At 41.0% G+C, this 27,758-nt stretch overlaps 1 protein-coding gene across 19 annotated transcripts in view; it reads right to left on the bottom strand.

Moving 5' to 3' along the window:
• VPS13B (vacuolar protein sorting 13 homolog B) overlaps window positions 1–27,758 on the bottom strand; it is a 921,736-nt gene that overhangs the window by 747,911 nt on the left and 146,067 nt on the right. For all 19 annotated transcript variants that reach the window (XM_038388370.2, XM_038388367.2, XM_038388371.2 and 16 more), the window contains exons 8-12: window positions 14,678–14,946; window positions 11,712–11,807; window positions 11,217–11,339; window positions 6,868–7,005; window positions 346–433 (exon numbers count right to left, since the gene is read on the bottom strand). In XM_038388370.2, coding sequence (XP_038244298.1) covers window positions 346–433; window positions 6,868–7,005; window positions 11,217–11,339; window positions 11,712–11,807; window positions 14,678–14,946 — 714 coding nt within the window. The remainder of the gene's footprint in view (window positions 1–345; window positions 434–6,867; window positions 7,006–11,216; window positions 11,340–11,711; window positions 11,808–14,677; window positions 14,947–27,758) is intronic.

Genomic DNA, 27,758 nt, shown 5'->3' on the forward strand with positions numbered 1-27,758 from the left:
TCTCAATTTTTTTTTACAGCATCAGGTTTGTTTTTTTAAAAAAAGTCATTCAAATATGACACTTTATACAAAATTCAGTCTAGTATACTAGTAGATTGTACTACTAGTAGAAAACTACTTTAAGTTTAGCTGTTGATTATAAAAAAATATCTTTCCAATCATCTATGAGAAAAAAAAAGTTAGAATACCAAGAATCTAAGAAAACTCAAACATGTCAGTTCCAACAAGCAAATGCAAAAATAAATCTGAAGTAAGGTAGAGGACAGCTAGTCAAGGCCCAGGTGGCGGTCAAAAAATCTTTGCTTTCTGTTTTTCAAGGGAGGGCAAAACATAGAAAAGGAGTACCTTTGCCACTGGTGCTTTCCACTGTGTACAAGTAATCCATGTAAAAGGCACCAAACCTCTGCATTCCAGCTATCTCTGAGTATGTCTCCTACCAACAAAGCAAAGCAAATAAAACAAAAGTTGTGTAAGGAAAGAATCTTGAGATTACAAACTAATAGGCCTACTATCAAAGACATATATGCTTGTTTAGGTTTCTGCATTAACACACAGAAAGGCTTATCAAAACAGAAGACAGAAGTTATTCTCAGAGAATTCACCTTTCAGATAGGTAATCTAACTTCTATTGCATACCACACAAAAAGGAGATCCATAATTCTGCTTGACATTTTGATCACTATCAAAAACATATAGTTTATTAATACCTTTAATGGAGTAAATATTCTTCACTTGACCTCCCACATCCCAGCAGACCTGTCTAATACTGTAAAATTAAAACTAAAGCTTGTTAATTCTAAAATATTTTGATTTTTTTAAACAAAAGAATGCATTTTATCTTTAGCCTTTTGAAAACTTAATAAGTCAGTACGTCATTACAATTTTTAAAAAATATCTCATTTTAATTTCACAGAAGCAAGAGAGCCATAGAAAACTTGTCAAAGAAAGGGCATTTTTTAATTAAGGAGAAGTAAAGGGTATTCATAAATGTTTGGGTTTGGGGCTTTACCAATTTCACTCTGTTGTGGTATCTCTAGATTTATATATACTGTACTGCTCTTTTCATTCTTTTTCTTTTTATTGTAAGCAGTATATTGAATCATAGAAATGTAGGGCTTGAAAGGACCTTGAGAGGTGACTTAGTCCATCCTCCCCCCTACTGAAACAGGGCCAAGTATAGCTAGACAATCCCTGACAGGTGTTTGTCCAACCTGTTCTTAAACACTTCCAGTGACAGGGATTCCACAACCTTCCTCGGAAGCCTATTCCAGTACTTAATTATCCTCAGAATTAGAAATCTTTTTCTAATATCTAACCCTAAATCTCCTTAGCTGCAGATTAAGCCCATTACTTCTTGTCCTACCTTCAGTGGATAGGGAGAACAAATGATCACCATTCTCCTCTTCATAAAAGCCTTAATATATTTGCAAAATTATCAGATCTCCACTCCGTCTTCTTTTCTCAAGATTAAACATTCCCAGTTTTTTTAACCTTTCCTCAGAGATCAGGTTTTCTAAACCTTTTATCATTTTTTGATCCTTTTCTGCAGTACTACTGCCTAGCCTGCTAGTCCCCATTTTAGTCGTGCATTTGATTTTTTCTTTCTAAGTGTAGTACTTTGAACCTATCTTTATTACATTTCATCATGTTGATTTCAAACCAATTCTCCAATTTGTCGTGGTCATTTTGAATTCTAATCCTGTCCTCCAAAGTGCTTACAACTTCTCCCAGTTTGGTTTCAGAGAAGCAGACGGGTTAGTCTGTATTCGCAAAAAAGAAAAGGAGTACTTGTGGCACCTTAGAGACTAACAAATTTATTTGAGCATAAGCTTTCGAGAGCTACAGCTCACTTCATCGGATGCATTTGGTGGAAACAAATCCGACGAAGTGAGCTGTAGCTCACGAAAGCTTATGCTCAAATAGATTTGTTAGTCTCTAAGGTGCCACAAGTACTCCTTTTCTTTTTTTCCAGTTTGGTGTAATCTGAAAATTTTATAAGCATACTCTCCACTTCATTATTCAAGTCATTAATGAAAAAGTTGAATAGTACTAGACAGAGGACAGAACCCTCCAAGAACCCTACTAAGTACATCCTCCCCGTTTGACAGCAAACCATTGGTAATTACTCCGAGTATGGTCTTTCAGTCAGTTGTGTAACCAACTCTTATAGTAATTTCATCTAGACTGCATTTCCCTAGTTTGATTATGAACATTTCATATGGGATTATGTCAGAAAGCCTTACTATAATCCAGATATCACATCTACAGCTTCCGCCATATCCAGTAGGCCACTGGTTCTTAAACTTACTTGATTGCACACACAGCCTTTCTTTGTGTCTGTAGTAGTTTATGGCCCTCCTCCACACACACACACACGCACACGCACCCCACCCCTCAGCTCTCAAGCCACCAAACTCCGAATGTGCGAAGCTTTTCCCTAAAGCTTCGCATGCCCTCCCCCAACCAAAATACATCTGGCGCTCCACCAGCACCCCCATTTGAGAACCACTGCAGAAGGCCAGTCAAAGAAGGAAATTAGATTGACTTGGCATGATCTGTTCTCAACAAAAACATGCTGGCTATTTCCTTATCACCATATTATCCTCTGGGTGCTTAAAAATTGACTGGTTAATAATTCCACATATTGAAGTTAGGCTGACTAGTATATAATTTCTTGGGTCCTTCTTAAAGGATCTTTGCCCTTCTCCAGTCCTCTCAGACCTCACCCATCCTCCATAAATACTCAAAGATGATTGATAATGGTTCCAAGATTATCTCAGCTAGTTCCTTAAGTACCCTATGGTGAATTTAATCAGGTCATCAACTTCAATACATCTAATTTATCTAAATATTCTTTAATCTGATCTTTCCCTCTTCTGGTTTGTGCTCCTTACCCCTTTTGTTAATATCAATCATGGTAGGTATCTGGTTACAATTTACCTTTCAAGTGAAGACTGAGGCAAAATAGGTATTCAACACCTCACCTTTCTTGGTGTCATCCATTAGCAGCTTTCGTTCCCCGCTACATAGAGGACCTACTCTCTTCTTCATCTACCTCTTGCTCCTAATGTATTTAAAGAACCTTTTTACATTGCCTTTCATATTCCTGGCTAGGTGCAATTCATTTTGTGCCTTAGCCTTTCTGATTTTGTTCCTATATCCTTGCACTATTCTTTTGTACTAATCCACAGCAGTTTAGCCATGTTTCCACTTTTGGTAGGATTCCTTTTTTATTTTCAGCTCATTAAAGATCTCCGGGTGTAATCATATTGGCCTAATACTATTCTTCCTATTTTTTTTTATTTACATCCACATATTCTGCTGCTGTGCCTTAAATACTGCCTCTGAGAAACTGCCAGCTTTTCTGAACTCCTTTTTCCTTTACATTTGCTTCCCAAGAGACCTTATCTACCAGTCCTGAGTTTGTTAAAGTCTGCTTTTTTGAAATCCATTGTTCTGATTCTGCTGCTCTCACTCTTTCCTTTCCCAAGGATCATAGGATCTATCAATTCATGATCACCATAATTTTTTTCCATCCCCACAAACAATTCCTCCCTGTTAGTCATAATCAAGTTTATAATGGGCTTCCCCTCTGCTTACATCCTTCTCTGTATGAAAATGCATCAGGAGAGGCATTTCCAGTAGGGATAAGGAGGTTTTAGTACCATTATACAAGGCACTGGTGAGACCTCACCTAGAATACTGTGTGCAGTTCTGGTCTCCCATGTTTAAAAAGGATGAATTCAAACTGGAGCAGGTACAGAGAAGGGCTACTAGGATGATCCGAGGAATGGAAAACTTGTCTTATGAAAGGAGACTTAAGGAGCTTGGCTTGTTTAGCCTAACTAAAAGAAGGTTGAGGGGAGATATGATTGCTCTCTCTAAATATATCAGAGGGATAAATACAGGAGAGGGAGAGGAATTATTTCAGCTCAGCACCAATGTGGACACAAGAACAAATGGGTATAAACTGGCCACCACGAAGTTTAGACTTGAAATCAGATGAAGGTTTTTAACCATCAGAGGAGTGAAGTTTTGGAATAGCCTTCCAAGGGAAGCAGTGGGGGCAAAAGATCTATCTGGCTTTAAGATTCTACTCAATAAGTTTATGGAGGAGATGGTATGATGGGATAATGGGATTTTGGTAAGTAATTGATCTTTAAATATTCAGGGTAAATAGGCCAAATCCCCTGAGATGGGATATTAGATGGATGGGATCTGAGTTACTATAGAAAATTCTTTCCTGGGTATCTGGCTGGTGAATCTTGCCCATATGCTCAGGGTTTAGCTGATTGCCATATTTGGGGTCGGGAAGGAATTTTCCTCCAGGGCAGATTGGAGAGGCCCTGGAGGTTTTTCGCCTTCCTCTGTAGTATGGGGCATGGTTGACTTGAGGGAGGCTTCTCTGCTCCTTGAAGTCTTTGAACCATGATTTAAGGACTTCAATAGCTCAGACATGGGTGAGGTTTTTCATAAGAGTGGGTGGGTGAGATTCTGTGGCCTGCGCTGTGCAGGAGGTCGGACTAGATGATCAGAATGGTCCCTTCTGACCTTAGTATCTATGAATCTATGAAACAAGAAGTTGTCGCCAGCACCTTCCAAGAACTTCTTGGAAATTTTATGTTTTGCTATATTACTCTTCCAACAGATATCAGGGTGGTTAAAATCTCCCATTACTACCACATCTTGTGTTTTGAAGACTTCTGTTTCTTGTTCTAGAGACATCTCATATATTTATAATGCTGACCCAAATTTCTCTATCATAAGATTTTTAATTTTTTTTTTTAAATCAGAGTATAATCTTATCAACATGAATCTGACTCAGAATATCAATATTTGTAGGATAACTTTTTCAAAAGTGCCTTGAGGTAGATCTACACTGCAATTAGAGATCTATGGCTGGTCCATGTCAGCTGACTCAGGCTCGCAGGGCTCAGGCTAAGAGGCTGTTTAATTGCAGTATAGACATTTGAGCTCAGGCTCCAGCTGAGTCAAATGACATGGACCACCCATGCATTTTTAACTGCAGTGTAGACACACCCTCAGTGATTTAGCAGACTAAATGACTTAGGTACTTAGGAGACTATGTCTCATTGAAACACAGTAAAAGGCAGGGCTTGTTTACACTACAGTAGAGCACATTAGTGCATAGGCAACATATGTCAACAGAAGGTGTTCTACTGCCAGCATAGCTACACCAGCTACTCTATGGCAATAGAGGCACTCTTCTGTTAGCATAGCTGGGCTATACTGGGAGTTCTGCCAGCATAACTCTGTCAGCTAGAAGGTGTGATTTTTGCACACTCCTCGACAATGTAGCAATGCCAGAAAACTTTGTAGTGCAGACCAGACCTCAGTCTCTTCCTAGGTGCCTAAATCTCTTTTGAAAATAGGACTTCAGAAATTTCAAAATTATACCCAGAATCTGCAGTCTCACATAGATTTGATTCAAAATAGAACTGACTGTATAGTAGATGTGCTCTCTGCAAACGAGAACAAAATGGGGAATAACTCTAAAAATGTACACAGAAAGGAGACTTGTTTGACTAATTCCAAAAATACCCCTCTTGACACATGGTTTATTTGAAGTCCTAAAATGACAAAAAGTGTGTGTATTTGAGAATATAGCCAGCGTTACAAATCAGAGCACGAAGCAATCTCCCCTCTGTATTTTCCATCAAATGCATTCGATGAAGTGAGCTGTAGCTCATGAAAGCTTATGCTCAAATAAATTTGTTAGTCTCTAAGGTGCCACAAGTACTCCTTTTCTTTTTTCAGAATGACTCAGGGTAAGTTAATTTTGTCTCCTTTGAAACGATAAGAAGGCTTCTAGCTTTAAAAAAAAAATCTTATTCACTAAAAAATTGTGTGTGTGGTCTAATTGTCAGAAATTTGTTGGGTCTGGTACCCCATGTCGCACAACAAGTTTTCTCTGAACCATTTCTAATTGCTAGGCATTATACAGTATAGGAATTTTGTTAACTACTAAATGTTATACCCCTTTTCTCCCATATGTGAATATCATATTCAAGTTATTCAACTGATTCAATTTCTTAAATTCTATGTATAATCTCATAAAATAGAATCAGACCCAGATATAGGAGAGATATGGAGTGATGTGGAAAATTACTGAATCCCAAATAACCCAGAGAGATATAGTAAGAGAAGCAGTATGTTGCTCTCCAACAGCATAGAACAACAATGGTGAAAATGAAATGCCAAAGGAAATCTGTTCCAGCAATTTAAGATTACTGGGTTTCCCTAATGGGAATCAGAAATTATTACATTCTGGACAAACAACTGCTAAACACCCTATTAGTGAACGTAAGAGAGAATCTAATTCACAGTGAAGCAGTATATTGATATCTGACTGAAGAGGTAATAAATATTCTATGTTAAGTAACACAATAGCTGTCAAAATATACAACCACACCATCACCAAAGATAAAAGCTGAATTAGTAGTACACCTTGCAAGTAGATAGATATAGCATGCAAGGACAATACAATTAACATTCTTCCGGACTTGAGCTCTTTAAAACAGCAGTTCCCAAACTGTGGTCCATAGACCACTGGTGGGTTGGATGAGCACTTGCTGGTGGTCTATGAAGAACTGTTTGGATACACTGTGCTGGTGCTCCTCTTCATTTTTGGTTTCTTTTACAGGCACTCAAACTCTGAAATCAATGCAGGTACTAGGTGGCTCAGCACTTTTGAAAATTTGCCCTTTTGGAGGGCCAACAAGGCCATTTGTAGAGTATGGTGCTATTCAACATAAGAAAGGGTGGCAGGATCTGGTCTTTAGAAAGTACATAGATTTTAAAATCCATTGAAAAATTAAAAAAAGAAAACAAAATTAATTTTCTAACCTTATGATGAGCTGCATCCAAAATAAATTCTGCACGAATACCATTATTTTCTGGACTTCTGTAATCAAATAGTGAATTGGTAAGATAAGTCATTCCTTTTGAACTCAGATTTTCTCCACAACTGAAGAAGTAGGCCTCCTTAAAAGGTAGGTTTAAAAAAAATAAATAAATAAATAAAAGAGAGAGAGAGAGAGAGAGAGAGAGAGAGAGAGACACAAGAAGGCAAACATGAGAAAAAGTCAGGTTAGTGTGACCAAACATTTCTGTTGTTTCTTCATACAATGATCTATGTGCAAAATCAACATGAATCCTTATGAAAACTTGAAACAGGCCACCTTAAATTCACTCCTCAGTTTTCGGCAAAAATTCTGGTATAGCTGAAGATATTAAAACAATGATTTAATTAACTTCAAAGCTTTTCCTTATTTACAGGTTAATAAAAATATCCTGGGCTAATGAACTTTACTATTCTATAGTTTGTTAGCCCAGAATACTGTGAACTTGATATTAACATGGAGAAGTCTTGAATTATTATTACACTGAAATATGCTCTCCATCTTACGTACACACCACCATGTAGCTTAACAACCTCAGGCAGGAGCGAGAGGTGGTGAGCGTGTGGTCTTTCACATAGGAGATCAGGTTCAACATTGCCTGGAAGAGGGCCTCTGGAAAAACGCTCTGGCTCATGTGGCACCGAGGATATCCTCTATGAACTAACATTGCACCGGCCTTAAGGTCAATTTCTTTTAGTTTATCAACAGGCCCAGGTTATTGTAGGTGGAACGTACCAGATCGAGGCGTCGTTGCACCTGTTGCCGAGATTTGTCCTCAATTAGCCAATCGTCAAGGTACAGGTAGACATGGACACCTCGACGCCTCATGTAAGCAGCCACTGGCGCCATACATTTTGTGAAAAGAAAAGGAGTACTTGTGGCACCTTAGAGACTAACAAATTTGAGCATAAGCTTTAGTGAGCTGAAGCTCACAAAAGTTTATGCTCAAATAAATTTGTTAGTCTCTAAGGTGCCACTAGTACTCCTTTTCTTTTTGCAAATACAGACTAACACGGCTGCTACTCTGAAACCATACATTTTGTGAACATCCTTGGGGCTGACGAGAGTCCAAAGGGCAGTGCCATGATTTGGAAATGGCCCCGCCCATTACAAAAAGAGGAACTGTCTGTGCCCTTGGAAGATGGAGATATGGAAATAAGCATATTTAAAATCAAGGGAGGTGTACCAGTCTCCTGGATCCAGGGAGAAGATAATGGAAGCTAGGGAGATCATGCGAAACTTCAACTTCCTGAGAGATTTGCTGAGGCACCGCAAGTCCAGGATGGATCTTAGGCCCCCTTTTGCTTTCGGGATTAGGAAATAATGGAAGTAGAACTCTTTTCCTCTTATTTCCCAAGGAACCTCCTACACTGCCCCTAGCTGCAGGAGGTTCTCAACCTCTTTAACGAGGAGATGCTTGTGAGAGGGTCTCTGAAGAGGAACGGGGAAGTGGGATGGAGGGGAGGCAGCTGAGAATTGCAGGGTGTATCCCAGAGATATAATTTCTAGCATCCAGAGGTCCGAGGTTACCCATGACCAAGCTGAAAAGTAGGGGTGTATGCGGTTGAGGAAAGAATAAGGCAGATCCAGGAAGTTGACTGGGGCTTCACTCTCGAGCGCACCATCAAAATGAGCATTTCTGGCCCTGATGATGCTTTGCCGGGCCAGGTTGGGCAGGTGAGTGGGAGGAGGACGGGTGGCAACAACTAAAACTCATATGTCTAGCCTTTCTGCTTGCTGCCAGGGCCTTGAAGGTGGGAGGGCAGCTGGAACTGCTTCCTCACCTACTGACGTGTATGCAGACCCAGCAAGCAGAGGGTGGCCCAAGAGTCCTTTAAGTCCATGCAGCCTCACATCTGTTTGTTCTGCAAAGAGACCATTCCCATCAAACAGGAGGTCCTGGATGGAGGACTGCATGTCCTGGAACAAGCCCACAGTTTGAAGCCAGGAACTGTGCCGTATGATCACCACTGATGCAACCACAGTGGCCACTGAATCGGCCACATCCCACATCATTTGGAGGGAGAATCTTGTCGCTGTTGTACCCTCCTACACTAGGGCCTTGAGTTCTTGGGCCAAGTCCTGGGGCAGGGAATCCTTGAACTTATGGAGGGAGTCCCATAAGTTAAAGTTATATCTCTGCAAAAAAGCCTGATGGTTTGCAACCCTGAACTGAAGGCTGGCCGTTGAATAAATTTTCCTTCCAAAAAGATCCAGCATCTTGGCCTCCTTAGTTTTGGGGATAGAACTGGTTTGCCTGTTGGCCACAGAAACGGCCAGCACACCTAGAGGTGGGTGTGTGTACAAGCATTCAAACCGCTTGGCTGGGACAAAATATTTCTTTTCAGACCTCTTGGAGGCGAGTGGGACTGAAGATGGGGTTTGCCAGAGGGCTTTGGCTATCTTTAAGACCCCATCATGCACTGGAAGATGTCTGACTTCTCCACCATCTCCTCAACGTCCAGTGGCCACCCTTCAGAGCAGGACCTAGTGCTCCTTGAAATCCTTCATGGGCTAGCTTGAGGGGGCCCTGCCACAGCTTCTTCTGGAGAGGACGATGACAACTAGACCACCAGGGAGAGCCCGGGTCATCTTTCCCCATGGGGGGGAGAGGGTTTTGGGGTGCGCACTCACTCCTCCACCCCAGCGTCCAATTGTGTTTTGTAGACTAAGTCTGGCACCGCTGATTGCTTTTCCCAAGTGGCGACCAAAGATTGGTGCAATGGGGACATCAACATAACCAGAATGCCCCAGGCATTCCAGTAGAGCCACTGCATCGGCCACTGGCCCTGCTGCCAGGACGGCATTGAGGAGGCAGACGCAGCCTCAGGTGCCCAGTCGTGCTGGTGCTGCCTTGGTGATAGACTGCACTCCCTTTCCAAGCCAGAGGAATCTCCTTTCGGTGACCACGGTGGGGCCGGCAACGCCTGAGACTGGGTGAACAATGCCTCAAATCGGCAGATTGGTGCGAGAGCAGGCGGATTGGTATTGTGTCTGAGAACGTTCCCATAGTCTAGATGATGGCAACCTACGTCATGGAGACAGCTGGCAGGAGGATGAGCAGTGCCAGCCATACAGTAGCCAATGCCTCCCTCCAGGTGAAACTCGTTGAGAGGGTGGATACCAGGAGCTTGGTGTCGGCAATCTAAAACGTTGAATCTAAAACAGCGCTGTTGCAGAGACCTGGAGTGCAGCGACAGAGAGCGCTGCCTCTGCTCCGGGGTCTGGGGGATTCACTTGCCCTCTGTGGGTTTATTATGGCTGACTTGTTCTTGTGGGGAACCTTTGCCAGGCCCATCACAGCATGCGGTGCTGGCTGCACTGGGAGAGTCCTTTGCTCTCTGGGCACCGGGAGAGCCTGGGAAGGCACTGACCCCGCTATGAGTCTGGTCCCCTACCACTCCCTGGAGTCAGTGGCAGATCCCTCTGGGGGCTAGGAGGCCCCATTGGGGAGGCACCCCCATGTAGTTCCAGGATGGGCCGGTGACCTGAACTTGGTCCTTTACCCAATGCTCCTTGGCCTTTCTTGCCCAGTGCCAGGGAGTCACACTTCTTTGACTTCTTTTTGGGCACCAGCAAAGGGGAGCGCTGCCAGGGGTGCACTGTGCACCAAGGCCAAAGTGGTGGGAGTCAAGTCCGGCCAGGACAGCTCCAAGGCTGGGCAGAAGGCAGCCTCCATGAGAAGGAACTGAGAGGGCGTAGGGTTGGCGGTGCCTGATATATCAAGGCATAGCACAGCACTCCAGAGGGCAGAACAGCCAACCCATCGGATACCGCTAAGGCAAAAATATCCGACAACTGTGCACACACCTAGAATGGAATCAACATGAGCAAGCACTCAAAGAACAACCATGGTTGTTGCAGGGAGAAGGATAGGGAGTTCAGAGGATAGCAGCCAGGATTCAATACAAACAATCATACATGGCATACAATAACTCTCTCTGAGAAACATTTAGAGATGTTCAGATGGAAGATGCTGTGTAACTGCAATCTATTAGCAGCTGTAGGATTATTAAATCAGAAACCCTTGGCAAATAAATGGGCAGGAAATTGCATTACTAAGAAATAAGCGTCTAGTTTCTATGGTTCAGTAACTGCACAGCATCCTTTCATTCTGAATGAGACAGTTCCCACAAATCATGCCAGTTATACATACTACCACTAAACACAGGATTTCTGTGACACTGTACTCTTCACCTCACCTAAGAAAATTAAATATTTTAACATTTTAAATCAATAAAGCACATCATGTTTGCTATATTTAATAATCAGCAGTATTTCAAATGAACTTACTGTATCACTTCTGTTCACATTCTCTTCAAAGTCTTTAATTCCCATAATTCCTTTAAGGCACATAGCTTGGCAACCAACAAAACCTATTTGGCAGTCAAAGAAAGGTTCTCCCATCATAAGGGCCTATTGGAGGAGAAAAGTTTATGACAACGCATACCATACGACTGAAGATATTAAAAACTAAAAACTGAAAAAGTAGAGAAAATTTAAAAATAATATACGGTAAGCTTTACAGGTGTGGTTTTTAATTAATCAAGAAATGAACTCAATCACATTTTAAAAGTACACTCTTACCAAATCTTAGTGCTATGGTGTTCTAACTTTGTAGTAATGGAGAATAGGAATTACTTTAGTGAACTATCTAATAAAATAGAAATATACAACCAAATATTAACTGCCATTTCAAATATTTAACTGATGAAAAATATTTATTATACATCAATTTGCTAAGACATTTACTATAACCTGAAAAATTTAGTCATAATGGAACATTACCTCAACTGTGGTTCCTTCTTGCTCCCAGCATATAACTTCTTTGGATTTTACTTTCTGAGGGCTATAATAACTACTTTCAGCTTGCATTTCAGTAAGCTATGAAACAATGATAAACACCTTATGTTAGCCAATATTAGCATTAAATAGCAATCATCTGTCATTACTATATAGAATTGATGAAGACAAATTAAATGTTAGTATAGGCCAAAATTTATTATTAGGCAGGAAACAGGTGCAGTAAAAACAGCTGTAACATATTATCCATATTAGAATATGCGAACTTCTAGCTGAATATGCCAATTTAATCTCAAGTATTGGTAAAAAAAAGTTTTAAAACACTTTAGTATTTTTATTTAGTTATCTTTTTACACCAACAATGTATAAAATTAAAGTAACAGATATGCAGCTGCAATACACATGCCAGTTTATAAACTGCTCTAAAAATCAATAAATTTATTGAAACATTTATCCTGCATAGTAAATAATTCACAGTATAAACAACATTAAAGAAAACATCATGAATTTGAATCATACCTAAATTTCTTTTCTGTCATGTTATTTTAAAATAAAACTATTACATTTTATTTTCTATGCTCTAAATACTTAGATATTTTTCAAAACTTTAAAGCAGTAAATCATAGAGTGGAAAAAGTACATTATGCTGTTAAACACTCTATTATATGAAGTTTTAGTACAACTTTTCTTAGTTTTGCATTTTTATAGTTTGATCTGCTGAAATTAATAATTCAAGTTTTAATATTTACATAATACACACCGGCTCTCATTATTTAGTTATTTCCAAGAGAGTGTGGAAATGGCTGCTGTTTCTAAGTAAAATTTGTAATCCAAAAGCTCAAGTAAAATTGGTTTTTAAAAACAAAAACAAAACAAAAAACAAAACAAAACAAAAACTGATCACCGTTCAGCTGTGTGCAATTATTGTGGAGGAAAGCAACTAATTGATTAAAAGAACTAAGACATTACAAGAACAATTTTCAACATTATTAGAAAAATGCTACATTTTATTTGGCATGATTTTTTAGCTGGAATGGTATCAACTGTTCAGAATGCTAATGTAGAAACTTGACCTTATTTTTTGACCAAAATATGAACCACAAATTAATTCCATTCATTCTTTGCATGCAAGCAGAACAATGAATTCTAATGTTTTCCTCCTAAATGTCACCATACTGCTCTCATATACCATTTACATTCTAAAAATATAAAATGCAAGATGCCATAATTTATAAGTAATTTTTTACCACATCCTAAGATTAAATGCGCAAGCCTATTAACGCAACATTAAGAAGCCCAATCCTGCAACCCTTGCTCTTGTAAGTCAGTGGTTCTCAACCAAGGGTACACATACCTATGAAGATATGCAGAAGTCTTCCAGGGGGTACATCAACTCATCTAGATATTTGCCTAGTTTTACAACAGGGTACATAAAAAGCACTAGCAAAGTCAGTACAAACTAAAATTTCATACGGACAAAATGAGAAAGTAAGCAATTTTTCTGTAATAATGTGCTGTGACACTTTTGTATTTTTATGTCTGATTTTGGAAGCAAGTAGTTTTTAAGTGAGGTGAAACTTGAGGTATGAAAGACAAATCAAGCTCCTGAAAAGGGTACAGTAGTCTGGAAACGTTGAGAACCACTGACATAAATAGGTCCAATGACTTCAGTAGGATTTCTTATGTGAGCAAGGGCTGTAGAACCAAGATTCAATACTGCACATGGGAATACAAAACAAGGCAAAACCATTTAAGTTCCAACTGCAATTTTTAAAAAAATTACAACTCCCATTCTTTTAAACAAAACAAGGTAAGTGAAAATCATGGGAAAGATGAATATTTTCCTCCACTCATATTAATTAACATTTTTAACTAAACAAAAGACAAAGATATGTTTCAAGTACCTAATAAATCCTTTAAATAAAATTATTTACATTCTTACATCAGATTAAAGTGTCAAATAATTAGCAACTGTCAAAGCTGAAGTGGTTGAAACTTTTCCATCAACATGTCTTTTTAAAATGCAGATTCTCCACCATCCATTCTTTTCATGCTCTAAAGCATTCTGGCCTTATTTCACCATGTGCCTAACTATAAACTCATCAGTAGTCTTCAGTCGGGCTACTCATGGACATAAAATTCAGCATGTGTTTAAATGCTAAACTAGGCCCTGGTTTTTATCAAATTAATTCCTGTCAGTAAAACTTAGTGTTTTATCAGTATTTAAGTTATTAACAATATTACATAAAATAAATGACTGCTTTCTGAAAACTCAACAGGAATAAGCAGAGATTTATTTATTTATTATTTGAGATTATTCTGATCATTGATTTATGAGAAAATGTATACAAATCTCAATATCTCTCTCTCTCTATATATATAAAATTTCTTACTTTACTGTTCCTAAGGTGACTCCCAACAGAAGTACAAGTATTTAAAAATTATGTCAACTAAAATTTACTTTAATCTTGGATGTTCCCGAGTAACAGGTCCAGTTCTATCTGTTACTACACAGTAAAGAAAATAACTCCAGCCATTATCAAATTGCTATATCAGCAATAGTACTTTTACAAGAAATCAAGTGAATTTGCAAAAATGTCATGTAGACTCAGAAGCCAACATTAAAATAAATGTTCATGGATACTCCTCAGTATTATGAACTTTTTCTTTCTTTCAAGTTTTTTATCTATTTTAGTGCTAAATTAAAATGGTTTCCCTTCAGAACTGGATTGTTTTTCATTGAACTAAATTTTCTATCTATCATCTCACAAACCCAAACTAACTGCAAATTGTTTGATGAAGAAAAAAACTGTTCAATTGCTTCATATTTTCAGCAATATAAGTTTTTTCTCTCTTTATTAAAAAGAGAAATAACCACACACTGAAATCTAATACATTAATTCATTGCTCGGCAAAACAATTATTAGACTATAATGTAGAGGTGTACTGACCTTGAAAGTCACAGTTGCCTTTGTGCAGTAAAACCCAATAGAAACAATAGGATCCTTAAGGGCCTGGGATTTGTGTTGATGCAGTGTTGTTCCACCTTCTGTTCCAGTATAGTCATCCTCTCCATCATCATAACTCACAATAGCAGGAACAAAAGACCAGGCCCAGGAAACCCATCCCTGCTGCTGATCATCATCTTGATGTATGTAGGGTTCTTGGTTAATATACTGGTTAGAATATTGCATATCTGAACCTGTTTCATCTTCTACACCTTTTGACACAAAATACAAGTCAAATTTCAACTCAACAGTGATTAAAGGCTCTTCTTTTATGCAATGTCCACAATTATAATATGTAGGCAGTTATCTGGGGTAAGTTTCACATGCCATTCTCTTGTCTCTAGTCTCATTAATACCAATACAGATTTTTATAAATAAAAGCTTCCCACTTAGGCTTCCTAAGCTCCTAAAAAAAATTGTTTTAGATTTTAAGGTAGCATATCTGACCTCTGATGACTTTCACCAATATTTTCCATTATGATTACAGAAATGCTATGGACTTCAAATGTTTTCCTCTATGGTACATGTTTTTCAGTCACATTCGGTCCTCCCTCATTGAAGCTATTCTTGAAGTTTCAAACCAAATCTCATTAAGTAAGGCAATCTTACAACTTTAAAGTTCAATTTTATGAAAAGTGGAAGGAAAGCTTTGTTTTTAAAGCCCACAGCAATGAAAGTTTAACATCGTCGTATGCTGATGCCTGTATACTATGGTGATTGCTACCCTATAAATACACTATATTAATCTTAATTATACAACAGTCCCTTATTTTCAGAGATGTGTACTGTAACTCCACCATATAATTCACAATACTCAAAAATAGCATCCAGTTTTAGCACAGAAGAACTTTTAACTTAATGTCAAATAAATGATTGGTCTTTATTTTGGTCTCTTTTCCTCCTAATTTGGGGCTTAATGCATCACATTATTTTTCTATTTACTGCTTTCTTTTCTGCCCTTCAGGGTACTCACAATTTTAATGACAACTTGAAAGTCCTTCCTGTTTATGAGATAAAACCTTAGATAGTAAACTCTTTGGGACAAGAAGGTTACTATTTTTTCATGTTTGTACAGCTCCTAACTCAATAAGGTCCTGAACTCAAGGCACAACAGAAATACATAATGGAAAAACACTGAAGTTAATGGCTGATGGCTCAAAATGAATTGAGAGACGACTTCTCTGACAAACGATAAAAACAAACTAAATAACATATGGCATATATTCTAGGAACAAAACCCCTGTTGACCAGAAGGGAGGGAAAAGAGACAACAGGTATTGAAGTAAATAAGAATGGTATGATCTTGCTCCCACTGATGTTCATGACAAACTATCCAGTGACTTCAATGGAATAGAATTGAGTGTGAAGGAAGAAAATGAGTCGAAGGTATTTTGAATTGTTTTTTTTATTTTGAAATAATTTCCCATTTCATATACCCATTTTCATTCTTTTCTATATGGTTCTCCTTCCTCCTCTCCACCCAATCTAAATTTTGGAGTTTCCCTGTTAGAACTCACGTAGGCAGTAGCTGAGGTGGCCATCTTCATTACTGACAAATAGCCTGAATATATTTACAGTATAATGTTGCCTAAATATTATCACTACATGTGGGCATGTTGCTTCATGGGGAGGGAGGAACAGTCACTATCTTAAAACAAGTGAAAATCTAAATTAGACATACAAGAAATTAAAATAATTGACCAAAGAAAGAGGAGGAACAGGACAAGGAACGAGGAAAACAACAAATTATGTAAAAAGAAAAGGAGTACTTGTGGCACCTTAGAGACTAACAAATTTATTAGAGCATAAGCTTTCGTGAGCTACAGCTCACTTCATCGGATGCATTTGGTGGAAAAAACAGAGGAGAGATTTATATACACACACACACACACACACACACACACACACACACACAGAGAACATGAAACAATGGGTTTATCATACACACTGTAAGGAGAGTGATCACTTAAGATAAGCCATCACCAACAGCGCGGGGGGGAAGGAGGAAAACCTTCCATGGTGACAAGCAGGTAGGCTAATTCCAGCAGTTAACAAGAATATCAGAGGAACAGTGGGGGGTGGGGTGGGGGGGAGAAATACCATGGGGAAATAGTTTTACTTTGTGTAATGACTCATCCATTCCCAGTCTCTATTCAAGCCTAAGTTAATTGTATCCAGTTTGCAAATTAATTCCAATTCAGCAGTCTCTCGTTGGAGTCTGTTTTTGAAGCTTTTTTGTTGAAGGATAGCCACTCTTAGGTCTGTGATCGAGTCACCAGAGAGATTGAAGTGTTCTCCAACTGGTTTTTGAATGTTATAATTCTTGACGTCTGATTTGTGTCCATTCATTCTTTTACGTAGAGACTGTGCAGTTTGGCCAATGTATATGGCAGAGGGGCATTGCTGGCACATGATGGCATATATCACATTGGTAGATGCGCAGGTGAACGAGCCTCTGATAGTGTGGCTGATGTGATTAGGCCCTATGATGGTATCCCCTGAATAGATATGTGGACAGAGTTGGCAACGGGCTTTGTTGCAAGGATAGGTTCCTGGGTTAGTGGTTCTGTTGTGTGGTGTGTGGTTGCTGGTGAGTATTTGCTTCAGATTGGGGGGCTGTCTGTAAGCAAGGACTGGTCTATCTCCCAAGATCTGAGAGAGCGATGGCTCGTCCTTCAGGATAGGTTGTAGATCCTTGATGATGCGTTGGAGAGGTTTTAGTTGGGGGCTGAAGGTGATGGCTAGTGGCGTTCTGTTGTTTTCTTTGTTGGGCCTGTCCTGTAGTAGGTGACTTCTGGGTACTCTTCTGGCTCTGTCAATCTGTTTCTTCACTTCAGCAGGTGGGTATTGTAGTTGTAGGTACCACCAGCAACCACACACCACACAACAGAACCACTAACCCAGGAACCTATCCTTGCAACAAAGCCCGTTGCCAACTCTGTCCACATATCTATTCAGGGGATACCATCATAGGGACTAATCACATCAGCCACACTATCAGAGGCTCGTTCACCTGCGCATCTACCAATGTGATATATGCCATCATGTGCCAGCAATGCCCCTCTGCCATGTACATTGGCCAAACTGGACAGTCTCTACGTAAAAGAATGAATGGACACAAATCAGACGTCAAGAATTATAACATTCAAAAACCAGTTGGAGAACACTTCAATCTCTCTGGTCACTCGATCACAAACCTAAGAGTGGCTATCCTTCAACAAAAAAGCTTCAAAAACAGACTCCAATGAGAGACTGCTGAATTGGAATTAATTTGCAAACTGGATACAATTAACTTAGGCTTGAATAGAGACTGGGAATGGATGAGTCATTACACAAAGTAAAACTATTTCCCCATGGTATTTCTCCCCCCCACCCCACCCCCCACTGTTCCTCTGATATTCTTGTTAACTGCTGGAATTAGCCTACCTGCTTGTCACCATGGAAGGTTTTCCTCCTTTCCCCACCCTGCTGTTGGTGATGGCTTATCTTAAGTGATCACTCTCCTTACAGTGTGTATGATAAACCCATTGTTTCATGTTCTCTGTGTGTGTGTATATAAATCTCTCCTCTGTTTTTTCCACCAAATGCATCCGATGAAGTGAGCTGTAGCTCACGAAAGCTTATGCTCTAATAAATTTGTTAGTCTCTAAGGTGCCACAAGTACTCCTTTTCTTTTTGCGAATACAGACTAACACGGCTGCTACTCTGAAACAAATTATGTGATTTTTTTTATGTTGTACATTCATGTATCTTATGGGTCTGGATATTTATTTTGAGAAAGGGTAAACAAAGAGCTCAATAGAAGGCCCTGGATTAGAGCTCAGCATTAGAAAGCTAACAAAATAAGTGAATTTTGAAGAAAAATCTAAAAATATCAAGTGACCTGATTTTTAGGAAGAAAGAGGACTCTCCAGGTTTTAAGGAAAGAGGCAACATCACAAAAGGTATAAGTAGGAAAAAGAGGAAGGAATCAACACAGCCCAAAATGTAGGAATAAAACAAGGAGTAGAAGGAAAAGAGAGGTAATAAAAAGCAAGGTTGGAAAAATACACCCCTTCTTAACTTATTAGAAAGCTTTGCTGAGTTGAGTACTATCAACTCCTGCAAATTTGAGTTGCCATTTAAATAAAAGGTTTTAATCCTGAGAGATCGCCTTGCAAATAGAAGTATCGTATAAACCAATGCAGTGCTATCTTCCAAAATCTGCAAAAATCTGTGGCTCAAAAAAGAGGAGATGGGAAGGAGAGGAGCAGAAACCAAGAAGGGAAGGGAAGCCAAGAAGGGAAACATGGTATATAAAAATGAGAGCTGTAGTAAGTTACAGCTGCAAAGTTTTAATACAAAGTTCATTTATAATAATTTACAATTAAATATAGACAGGACTATAAACCATACACAAATGTTTCATCCATTTTAAATTGCAGAGTGTGATGTGAGAGGACAAGGCACCATGGGTTTTTTTCTCCCTGGTTAGTGGATATTAAGTCATTTTTTCAAGCTCCGATGAAAGGAAACAAGGACAGAAATTAAGCAAAAAAGAATTAAGATGAGATCAAGGGAGTTCAGTTCTGTGTGGAAAGAGGTTCAAAGTCAGTAAAGGGAAAGCGGTCACATGACAATGGTGGGAAAGGAGGTGATTTCAGTTTATCTGAAATGCTGCAACTGAAGAGGAACCAGCTGAGGAGACTGAAGAAGAAGTTGTTACAGGGTTAGTGTCAAGAGACCACTATAGCATGAACCAGAGCCAGGGAGAGAAAAAACTATTACTAACCTGTTTCTTAACTGATGTTCTTCATGATATGCTGTACATGTCTTTTCCACTTTTGGTGTGTGTGCCTTCTGCACACGATTGTAGGAAATTTTTACCTTCAGTGGTACCATTTGGAGCAGCTTGAGTGCCCACTGCTGCTGTACAGCCCCCTATGTGCAAGAATAAAGGCCAGAGCCACCCTGAGCCCCCTCAGTTCCTTCTTCTCAGAAACTCCCATATAAAGGGGCAAGAGGGCAGGTTATGAAATAGATATGTGTAATATATTTCGAAGAACAACAGTTACAGAACAGATTAGTAACCATTTTTCCTTCTTCGAATGATTGCATATGTGCATTCCGCTCTTGGCGACTAACAAGTAATGAAATCAGGATGTAGGATTGAAGTCTATCTGAATAAGGACTGGAGGACAACTTGCCCAAATCTCTCATCTTTAGAATGCTGGGTGATGTCATAATAGGATGCAAACATGTGTACTTAAGACAAAGCTGCTGTCCTACAAATGTCTAGGATAAGCATTTAAGCCAGAAAGGCCGCAGAGGTCACTTACAATCTTGTTGAATGTGGTGTCACTCTGATTGGTGATATAATGCTAGCCAAGTTGTAGCACAAACAAAAACAGTTGGTTAGTTCTCAACTCCCTGACATTTGTGTGTCCAAAAAGTCCTTTATGGATCATTACCCTTGCCTCTGAAGAGAATCCAGATGAGCCCCCAAACCCACAGCAGATGCTGTCTGTATGTCACTAATGTCAATGAAGGTTAGTGTAGGACAAACGGAACACCTACCACATATGTTTACAGGGTTTGTCCACCAATCCAGAGAGGCTAAAACCTGAGAGGGTAACCACACCACAAAGCTTCCAGAGTGAAAATTCAAAGAGAATACAGAGGCTAACCAAATCTGTAGTTCCCTGAGGTGCAACCTGGCATGACAGACTATGTATATATGCAAGAGGCAATGCGCTCCAGAAGCCTCATACAATTCCATGCTTTTGTGTTTAGGTGAGGCTTGATACCTAAAATGATGGATCAAATTGTCTGATATCTTGGCCATGGAAGGAAAACTCTAGCTTGAGTTAAGTCCAGGACTGCCCATATAAATTATATCCTCTGAACTAAGAACAGAATAGACTTCTCTGTGTTGATTAATAGTCCCAGTGCATTGACTGGATAAGACTTACACTGGATAGTACCTGAACTCTGAACCAGCCTCTCTCAAGCCAGTTATAGGAACACATTTACACAGCCAACTTCCTCAGAAATGCAGCTACCACTGCCATACATTTTCTAAAAACTTGTGGAGCTGTGAAGAGGCTAAAAGGGAACATTATGAACTGGTAGTGAGATTGGTTTACCAAGAACCTTAATACTTCCTGCAGCCCTGATAGATCACTACATGGAAGAATGCATCTTATAAGTCAAGGGCAGCCTACCAGTCTCCAGGAAGAGAATAATCGGAAGCCAGCAAAAACATGAGAAACTTCATATTTTTCAGATATCTGTTGAATTTAGGCAGGTCTAAAATCAGTCAGACTTCCCTTTGCTTTCGGGTAAGCAAATAGTGGGAATAAAAACCCAACCCTCTATGACACTACGGAACCCCTTTTATGGCTCCCAATTGGAGGAAATATTATAACTCCTAGTAATATCCATAACTTCCTTATGAGAGTGGTCCCTGAAGAGGGACAGAGAAAGAAGATGGGAAAGAGGGACAGAAACAAATTGAAGGGTGTATCCCATTTCCATGATGCTTAAGACCCATTTGTCTGAAGAAATTCGGGACCAAGAACCTAGGAAGTAGGATACACTATTTGCAAACAGAGAGCAAAGAGAGGCTGGAATTTTGGAGACTGGTATGGCATCCTTGACCAACCTATCAAAATGTTTGTTTAGCACCCCCGCAGAGTATCTGGATGAATCAGGAGCTGCTGCAGTAGGAGGAGCGCCTATAACCTCTACTCTTTCCTTCAAAGATCCTGGAGAAGCACAAGAATAGAGTATCAGTGGGACTGCTAAGGATGAAAGTGTTTTCTTTTCAGGGCAATGTATATATATACCCAACATAACATTATCCTGGAGTCCTTTACACCATAAAATTTCTCATCCATCTCTAACTGACGGAGGGATGACCCTTCAAATGGCTGGTCCTGAACAGTTTGCTGGACTTCTTATAGCAGGCCCAAAGACTGCAGCCATGAGCAGCCACACATAATAATGGCAGAGGCCATGAGCCTAGCAGCCTATCAGCACCATCCAAACTGGCCTGTACTGATATTCTTGCCACCAGCTTCCCTTCATCTACCCGTGAAATTCTTGTTTTGCAACCTTCAGCAGCTTATCCTTAAACTTCAATATAGAGTCCCAGATATTAAAGTCATAACGCCGTAATAAAGCCTGTGGGTTGGCTATTATAAGTTGTAACCCAGCTGTACAAAAGATTTTTCTACCAAAAAAGACAAGTTTTTTGGCATCCTTTGATTTAGGAGTAGCAGCCTGCTGTCCCTGACATAAAAATGCTCAATGCCTTGGGAGGATACACAGTAATAAGGCTCAGCCCTCTTGGGTATGGGAGGAGGGGGGATGCCACAGGGCCTTGACGGGTGGGCTCTAAAATTGCCTCATTAATCGGTAAGGCCACACAAGACAGGCCAACTGTGGTTACAATGTAAATAAGTCTATGGTACAACTCCCCAAACTTCCCTCCACTTGGATATCCAAGGCTGAGGCAACTCTTTTTAAAAGCTCTTGGTGTACAGTTTGGTGTTATCAAGTGTAGGTTAGGACACTCCAGTGGATACTGCTTCATCTGGGGAAGAGGAATATGGATCTAACAGAGGTTGAGGCCGAAGGCTTTTGCTAAACTTGCAAGTTAGAGTGCATTAAATCAGCCCCGGATGCCCTAATTCCTGTGGTGTCCACACTGGCATGGCACTTAGAGCGCCTGGACTTCACAGTTGGAGCATCCCTGGTAATCCACCTCCACGAGAAGCACAGAGCTTGCTGAGCCCTGGTTGAAACGCCTGGGTGTCAGTGTGGACGATGTGTTGCATTATTGCACTGTAATTGGCCTCCGGAAACGTCCCATGATCCCCTGAAGTCAAGTGGCCACTCTGGTCATTGTTTTGTACTCGGCTGCAGGCATGCGGATATCCCCTTTCAAAGCTCCATTTCTAACAGTCGGCATGTTACCTGCTCCGAGACATAAAGCAAACCATTACTGTGGAATGTTCTTGCTGCAGAGGCAGGCGTTTGTGCTTGTGTGTGTGTGTGTGTGTGTGTGTGTGTGTGTGTGTGTGTGTGTGTGTGTGTGTGTGTGTGTGTGTGTGAGAGAGAGAGAGAGAGAGGGGCGCGCGGGGGAGGGAAGGGAAAGGCTGATGACAGGGTTTCCCCCTGCTGCTGTCTGAACTTACAAGACAGCATACTGATACACTCTGCCCCACAAAACACAGTCTCTCCTCCCTCATACACACAGCACACTCCCTGTCACACTCCACCCCACGCCCCATTTGAAAAGCATGCTGCACCCACTTGCATGCTGGGATAGCTACCACAATGCACTTCTCTCTGTGGCGATGCAAGAGCTGCTAATGTGGCCACGCCACTGTGCTTGCAACTGACAGTGTAAACACACGGCTGCGCTTTCCCTGCTCCTGTCTCCGAGGGATGGTTTAACTCCCAGCACTCTACATCTGCAAGTATAGCCATAGCCAGAGTCTCCTCTGGTAACTGACTCACAGAATCCCCAAAACTGTTACTTCCTGCTCAGTACTGGATGTGAGATTACAATGAACTCAACAAGAAAACTCCCCAAGCCTAATCAATGAAACTGAAGGGGAGTAGTGTGGGGAGGACATGGAGATGTGAGGAAACGCCTATGGGTTCTCACAAGGCACTGAAAAGGCATTGGACCTCAGTGCCTTACCAGCCACATGTTACCATCATCACAGCCTTCAGGGTCTTGGAAGTATCCTGGGCAGTTAACTCTAGGAGGGGAGCAGCGAGATGCACTACACACTTGTGAGACATAGCAGCCAATCCCTGAGTCAGAAGATGAAAAATCAGCTTCCTTTGACCACAGGGTACCACCAGTGATGGGACCAGTGCCGAGAACCCAGAGACAACTCAAGCGAGACCATGATTGCCAGCTTTCCCCTTGACAGTACCATAAGATGAGAGCTCCAAGAGATGACAGATTGATTCTATACCAGGTGCTAGACTGAGGGAGCTGAGATAGCGTGTGCTGATGGTACCAGCAGAGCAATTTTCTGCACCACCGGGGAAACCAGCACTGACAAACTCAAGTCCCTTGTCACTGCAAGGCTGCTGCTGGCATGGATGGTGCTGGCATAGTTTCTTACTGGTGAGTAACAAGACAACAACACTGCAGAAACTGAATGCGCCACTTCGGGTATTTGACTCAACAGTGACTACCCAGTCAACAGTGCCTCCTTAGCCAACAACCAAGATGAGGAGTGCTTAGATTTTGAATGCACTCTACTTGTGTCTCTATCTCCCTGCTTGGTGAACTTAGGCACTGTAGATCTCTCCTGACTGCTTCCTTAAAAGCCTTGTTTCCTCCTTGGTACTGGAGATAGTGAGCGGTGCCAGGACTCAGCCAACGTTGAGGGAACATGTCTCTCAGAAACTGAAGTACTTTGCACCCTCTCCATGCAGAAAGGCTCCAAAGGCAGTCTCCATCAAAAGAAACTTCAGCCTGGCATCTCTATCTTTTTTTGGTGCTAGGCTTGAAGTCCTTACAAATTTGACAGTGATCCCACATGTGAGATTCATCCAGACAGGTTAAACAGCTGGAGTGAAAGTCACTCTCAAACATCAGCTTGAAGCCCAATGACCAAATCATTCCTCATATGGAGCTGAAAAAAATTTTTCCCTCTGAACAAAAATTTTTATCCACCAACAACAGTGAACCAACAGGTAACAATCTACAGAAATAAACATGCAAAGATCTTCCTAACATAAGACCAACAGATTCCAACAACTGTTATGGGTGATAAGAAGGAAATGAGTGGGGACAAGGGAACTCTATCCTTTATTTCTGCAAGCAAGGCTGAGTGGCAGCAGAGGGCACTTGAGCTGCTCTGACAGGTACCGCTGAGGAGAAAATTTCCAACTGTGTACGGGGTGCACACACACTAAGACTGGAATACACATGTGCAATCACTTAAAGAACTATAGATGTGACTTTTGTGTGATCACTATCCCTCTACCCACATAGGGCCGGAGGCATATCCCTCTAGAAGCTGTCCCTATCACTCTCAAAAGGGCTATGAAAGTGCTGCACATTAACCAGGGGGTCTCACCCCAGTTAAAACGTTAAGTAAACTCCCTTTATTCTGGAGAGTGAATTTTTTGGTATAAGGTTGTTCGATTTCCATGTCCATTCAGTTTTTACCTCTCTGCTGAGGCTGACAACAAAAAAAGGAGAGGTTACTCACTTTTTGAAGTAACTGGAGTTCTTTGAGATGTGTGTCCCCATAGGTACCCCACTTCAGGTGCGCATACACCCCATGTACCTTTGGCAGTGCCCGTTTGACCCGCACATGCCCCCTACTCATCCTCATGCACCAAGATTATATAGGACTATGCAATCTAACCTCCCTCAGTTCGTTCTCTATTGCAAATCCCCAAAGGACACTCCAAAGCAGAGGGGAAGGAGGGCAGATAGTAGCACCCATGGGGGAAAATACTATAAAAAGAACAACGAGGAGTCCTTGTGACACCTTAGAGACAAACAAATTTATTTGGGCAGAAGCTTTCGTGGGCTTGAACCCACTTCATCAGATGCATGGAGTGGAAAATACAAGTAAGCAGGTATAAATATACAGCACATGAAAAGATGGGAGTTGCCTTATCAAGTGGGGGATCAGTGCTAACAAGGCCAATTCAATAATGGCGGATGTGGCCCATTCTCAACAGTTGACAGGAAGGTGAGAGTATCAACAGAGGGGAAATTATTTTTGCAGTGACCCAGACACTCCTGATCTTTATTCAGGACTAATTTGATGGTGTCAAGTTTGCAAATTAATTCCAATTCTGCAGTTTCTCGTTGAAGTCTGTTTTTGAATTTTTTTTGTTGAAGAATGGACACTTTCAAGTGCTCTCCTACTGATTTTTGAATGTTACAATTCTTGATGTCTGATTTGTGTCCATTTATTCTTTTGTGTAGAGATTGTCCAGTTTGGCCAATGTACACGGCAGAGGGGCATTGCTGGCACATGATGGCATATATCACATTGGTAGATGTGCAGGTGAACAAGCCCCCGATGGTGTGGCTGATGTGGTTAGGTCCTATGATGATGTCCCTTGAATAGATATGCGGACAGAGTTGGCAATAGGGTTTGTTGCAGGGATAGGTTCCTGGGTTAGTGGTTCTGTTATGTGGTGTGTAGTTGCTGGTGAGTATTTGCTTCAGGTGGGAAGGGGGCTGTCTGTAAGCGAGGACCGGTCTGTCTCCAGAGATCTGAGAGAGTGAGGGATCGTCCTTCAGGCTAGGTTGTAGATCCTTGATGATGTGCTGGAGAGATTTTAGTTTGGGACCGTAGGCAATGGCTAGTGGCATTTCTTTGTTGGGCCTGTCCTGGAGTAGGTGACTTCTGGGTATTCTTCTGGCTCTGTCAATCTGTTTCTTCACTTCACCAGGTGGGTATTGTAATTGTAAGAATGCTTGATAGAGATCTTATAGGTGTTTGTCTCTGTCTGAGGGCTTGGGGCAAACGTCGTATCTTAGGGCTTGGCTGTAGACAATGGATCATGTTATGTGGTCTGGATGAAAGCTGAAGGCATGTAGTTAAGTATAATGGTCAGTAGATTTCCGGTATAGGTAGTGTTTATGTGACCATCACTTATTTGCACTGTAATGTCCAGGAAGTGGATCTCTTGTGTGGACTGGCCCAGCTAAGTGATGGTGGGGTGGAAATTGTTGAAATCCTGATGGAATTCCTCAAGGGCCTCCTTCCCATGGGTCCAGATGATGAAGATGTCATTAATGTAGCACAAGTAGAGGAGGGGCGCTAGGGGACAAGAACTGAAGAAGCCTTGTTCTAAGTCAGCCATAAAAATGTTGGCATACTGTAGTAACCATGTGGGTACCCATAGTAGTGCCGTTGACTTGAAGGTATGAATCATCCCCAAATCTTAAATAGTTATGGGTAAGGACAAAGTCACAAAGCTCAGGCACCAGGTTTGCTGTGACATTATTGGGAATACTGTTCCTGATGGCTTGTAGTCCATCTGTGTGTGGAATGTTGGTGTAGAGAGCTTCTACATCCATAGTGGATAGGATGGTGTTTTCTGGAACATCACCAATGGACTGTAGTTTCCTCAGAAAGTCAGTCATGTCTCGAAGATAGCTGGGAGTGCTGGGAGCGTAGGGCCTAAGGAGAGAGTCCACATAGCCAGACAATCCTGCTGTCAGGGTGCCAATGCCTGAGATGATGGGGCGTCCAGGATTCCCAGGTTTATGGATCTTGCATAGCAGATATAATACCCGTGGTTGGGGCTCTAGGGGTGTATCTGTATAGATTTGTTCCTGTGCTTCTTCAGGGAGTTTCTTGAGCAGGTAGTGCAGTTTTCTTTGGTAACCCACAGTGGGATCAGAGGGTAATGGCCTCTAGAATTTTGTGTCAGAGAGTAGTCTAGCAGTCTCTCGTTCATACTCTGACCTATTCATAATGACTATGGCACGTCCTTTGTCAGCCTTTTTTATTATAATGTCAGAATTGTTTCTGAGGCTGTGGATGGTGTTGTGTTCTGCACAGCTGAGGTTATGGAGCAAGTGATGCTGCTTTTCCACAATTTCAGCCTGTGCATGTCGGCAGAAGCACTCTATGTAGAAGTCCAGTCTGTTGTTTCAACCATCAGGAGGAGTCCATGTAGAATCCTTCTTCTTATGGCATTGGTAGGAAGGTTTCTGTGGGTTAGTGTGCTGTTCAGTGGTATGGTGGAAATATTCCTTGAGTCGGAGATGGCAAAAGTAGGATTCCAGGTCACTGGAGAACTGTATCATATTTGTGGAGGTGGTGGGGCAGAAGGAGAGGCCCTAAGATAGGACAGACTCTATAAAAAGAGAAGCCCCACCATTTCTCCAACCCTTTGGGCAGAAGTGATAGCCACTAGCAAGGCCATCTGCATAGATAAATGAATGAGGGAAGCAGTAACCATTGGCTGAAAGGAAAAAATTCATAAGGCATAAGGAAATACATCCAAATTGGAGCGGGTTCCTTAACTTGAGGGA

The sequence above is a fragment of the Dermochelys coriacea genome, chromosome 2 (genome assembly GCF_009764565.3).
Source record: "Dermochelys coriacea isolate rDerCor1 chromosome 2, rDerCor1.pri.v4, whole genome shotgun sequence".
Classification (NCBI taxonomy): domain Eukaryota; kingdom Metazoa; phylum Chordata; order Testudines; family Dermochelyidae; genus Dermochelys; species Dermochelys coriacea.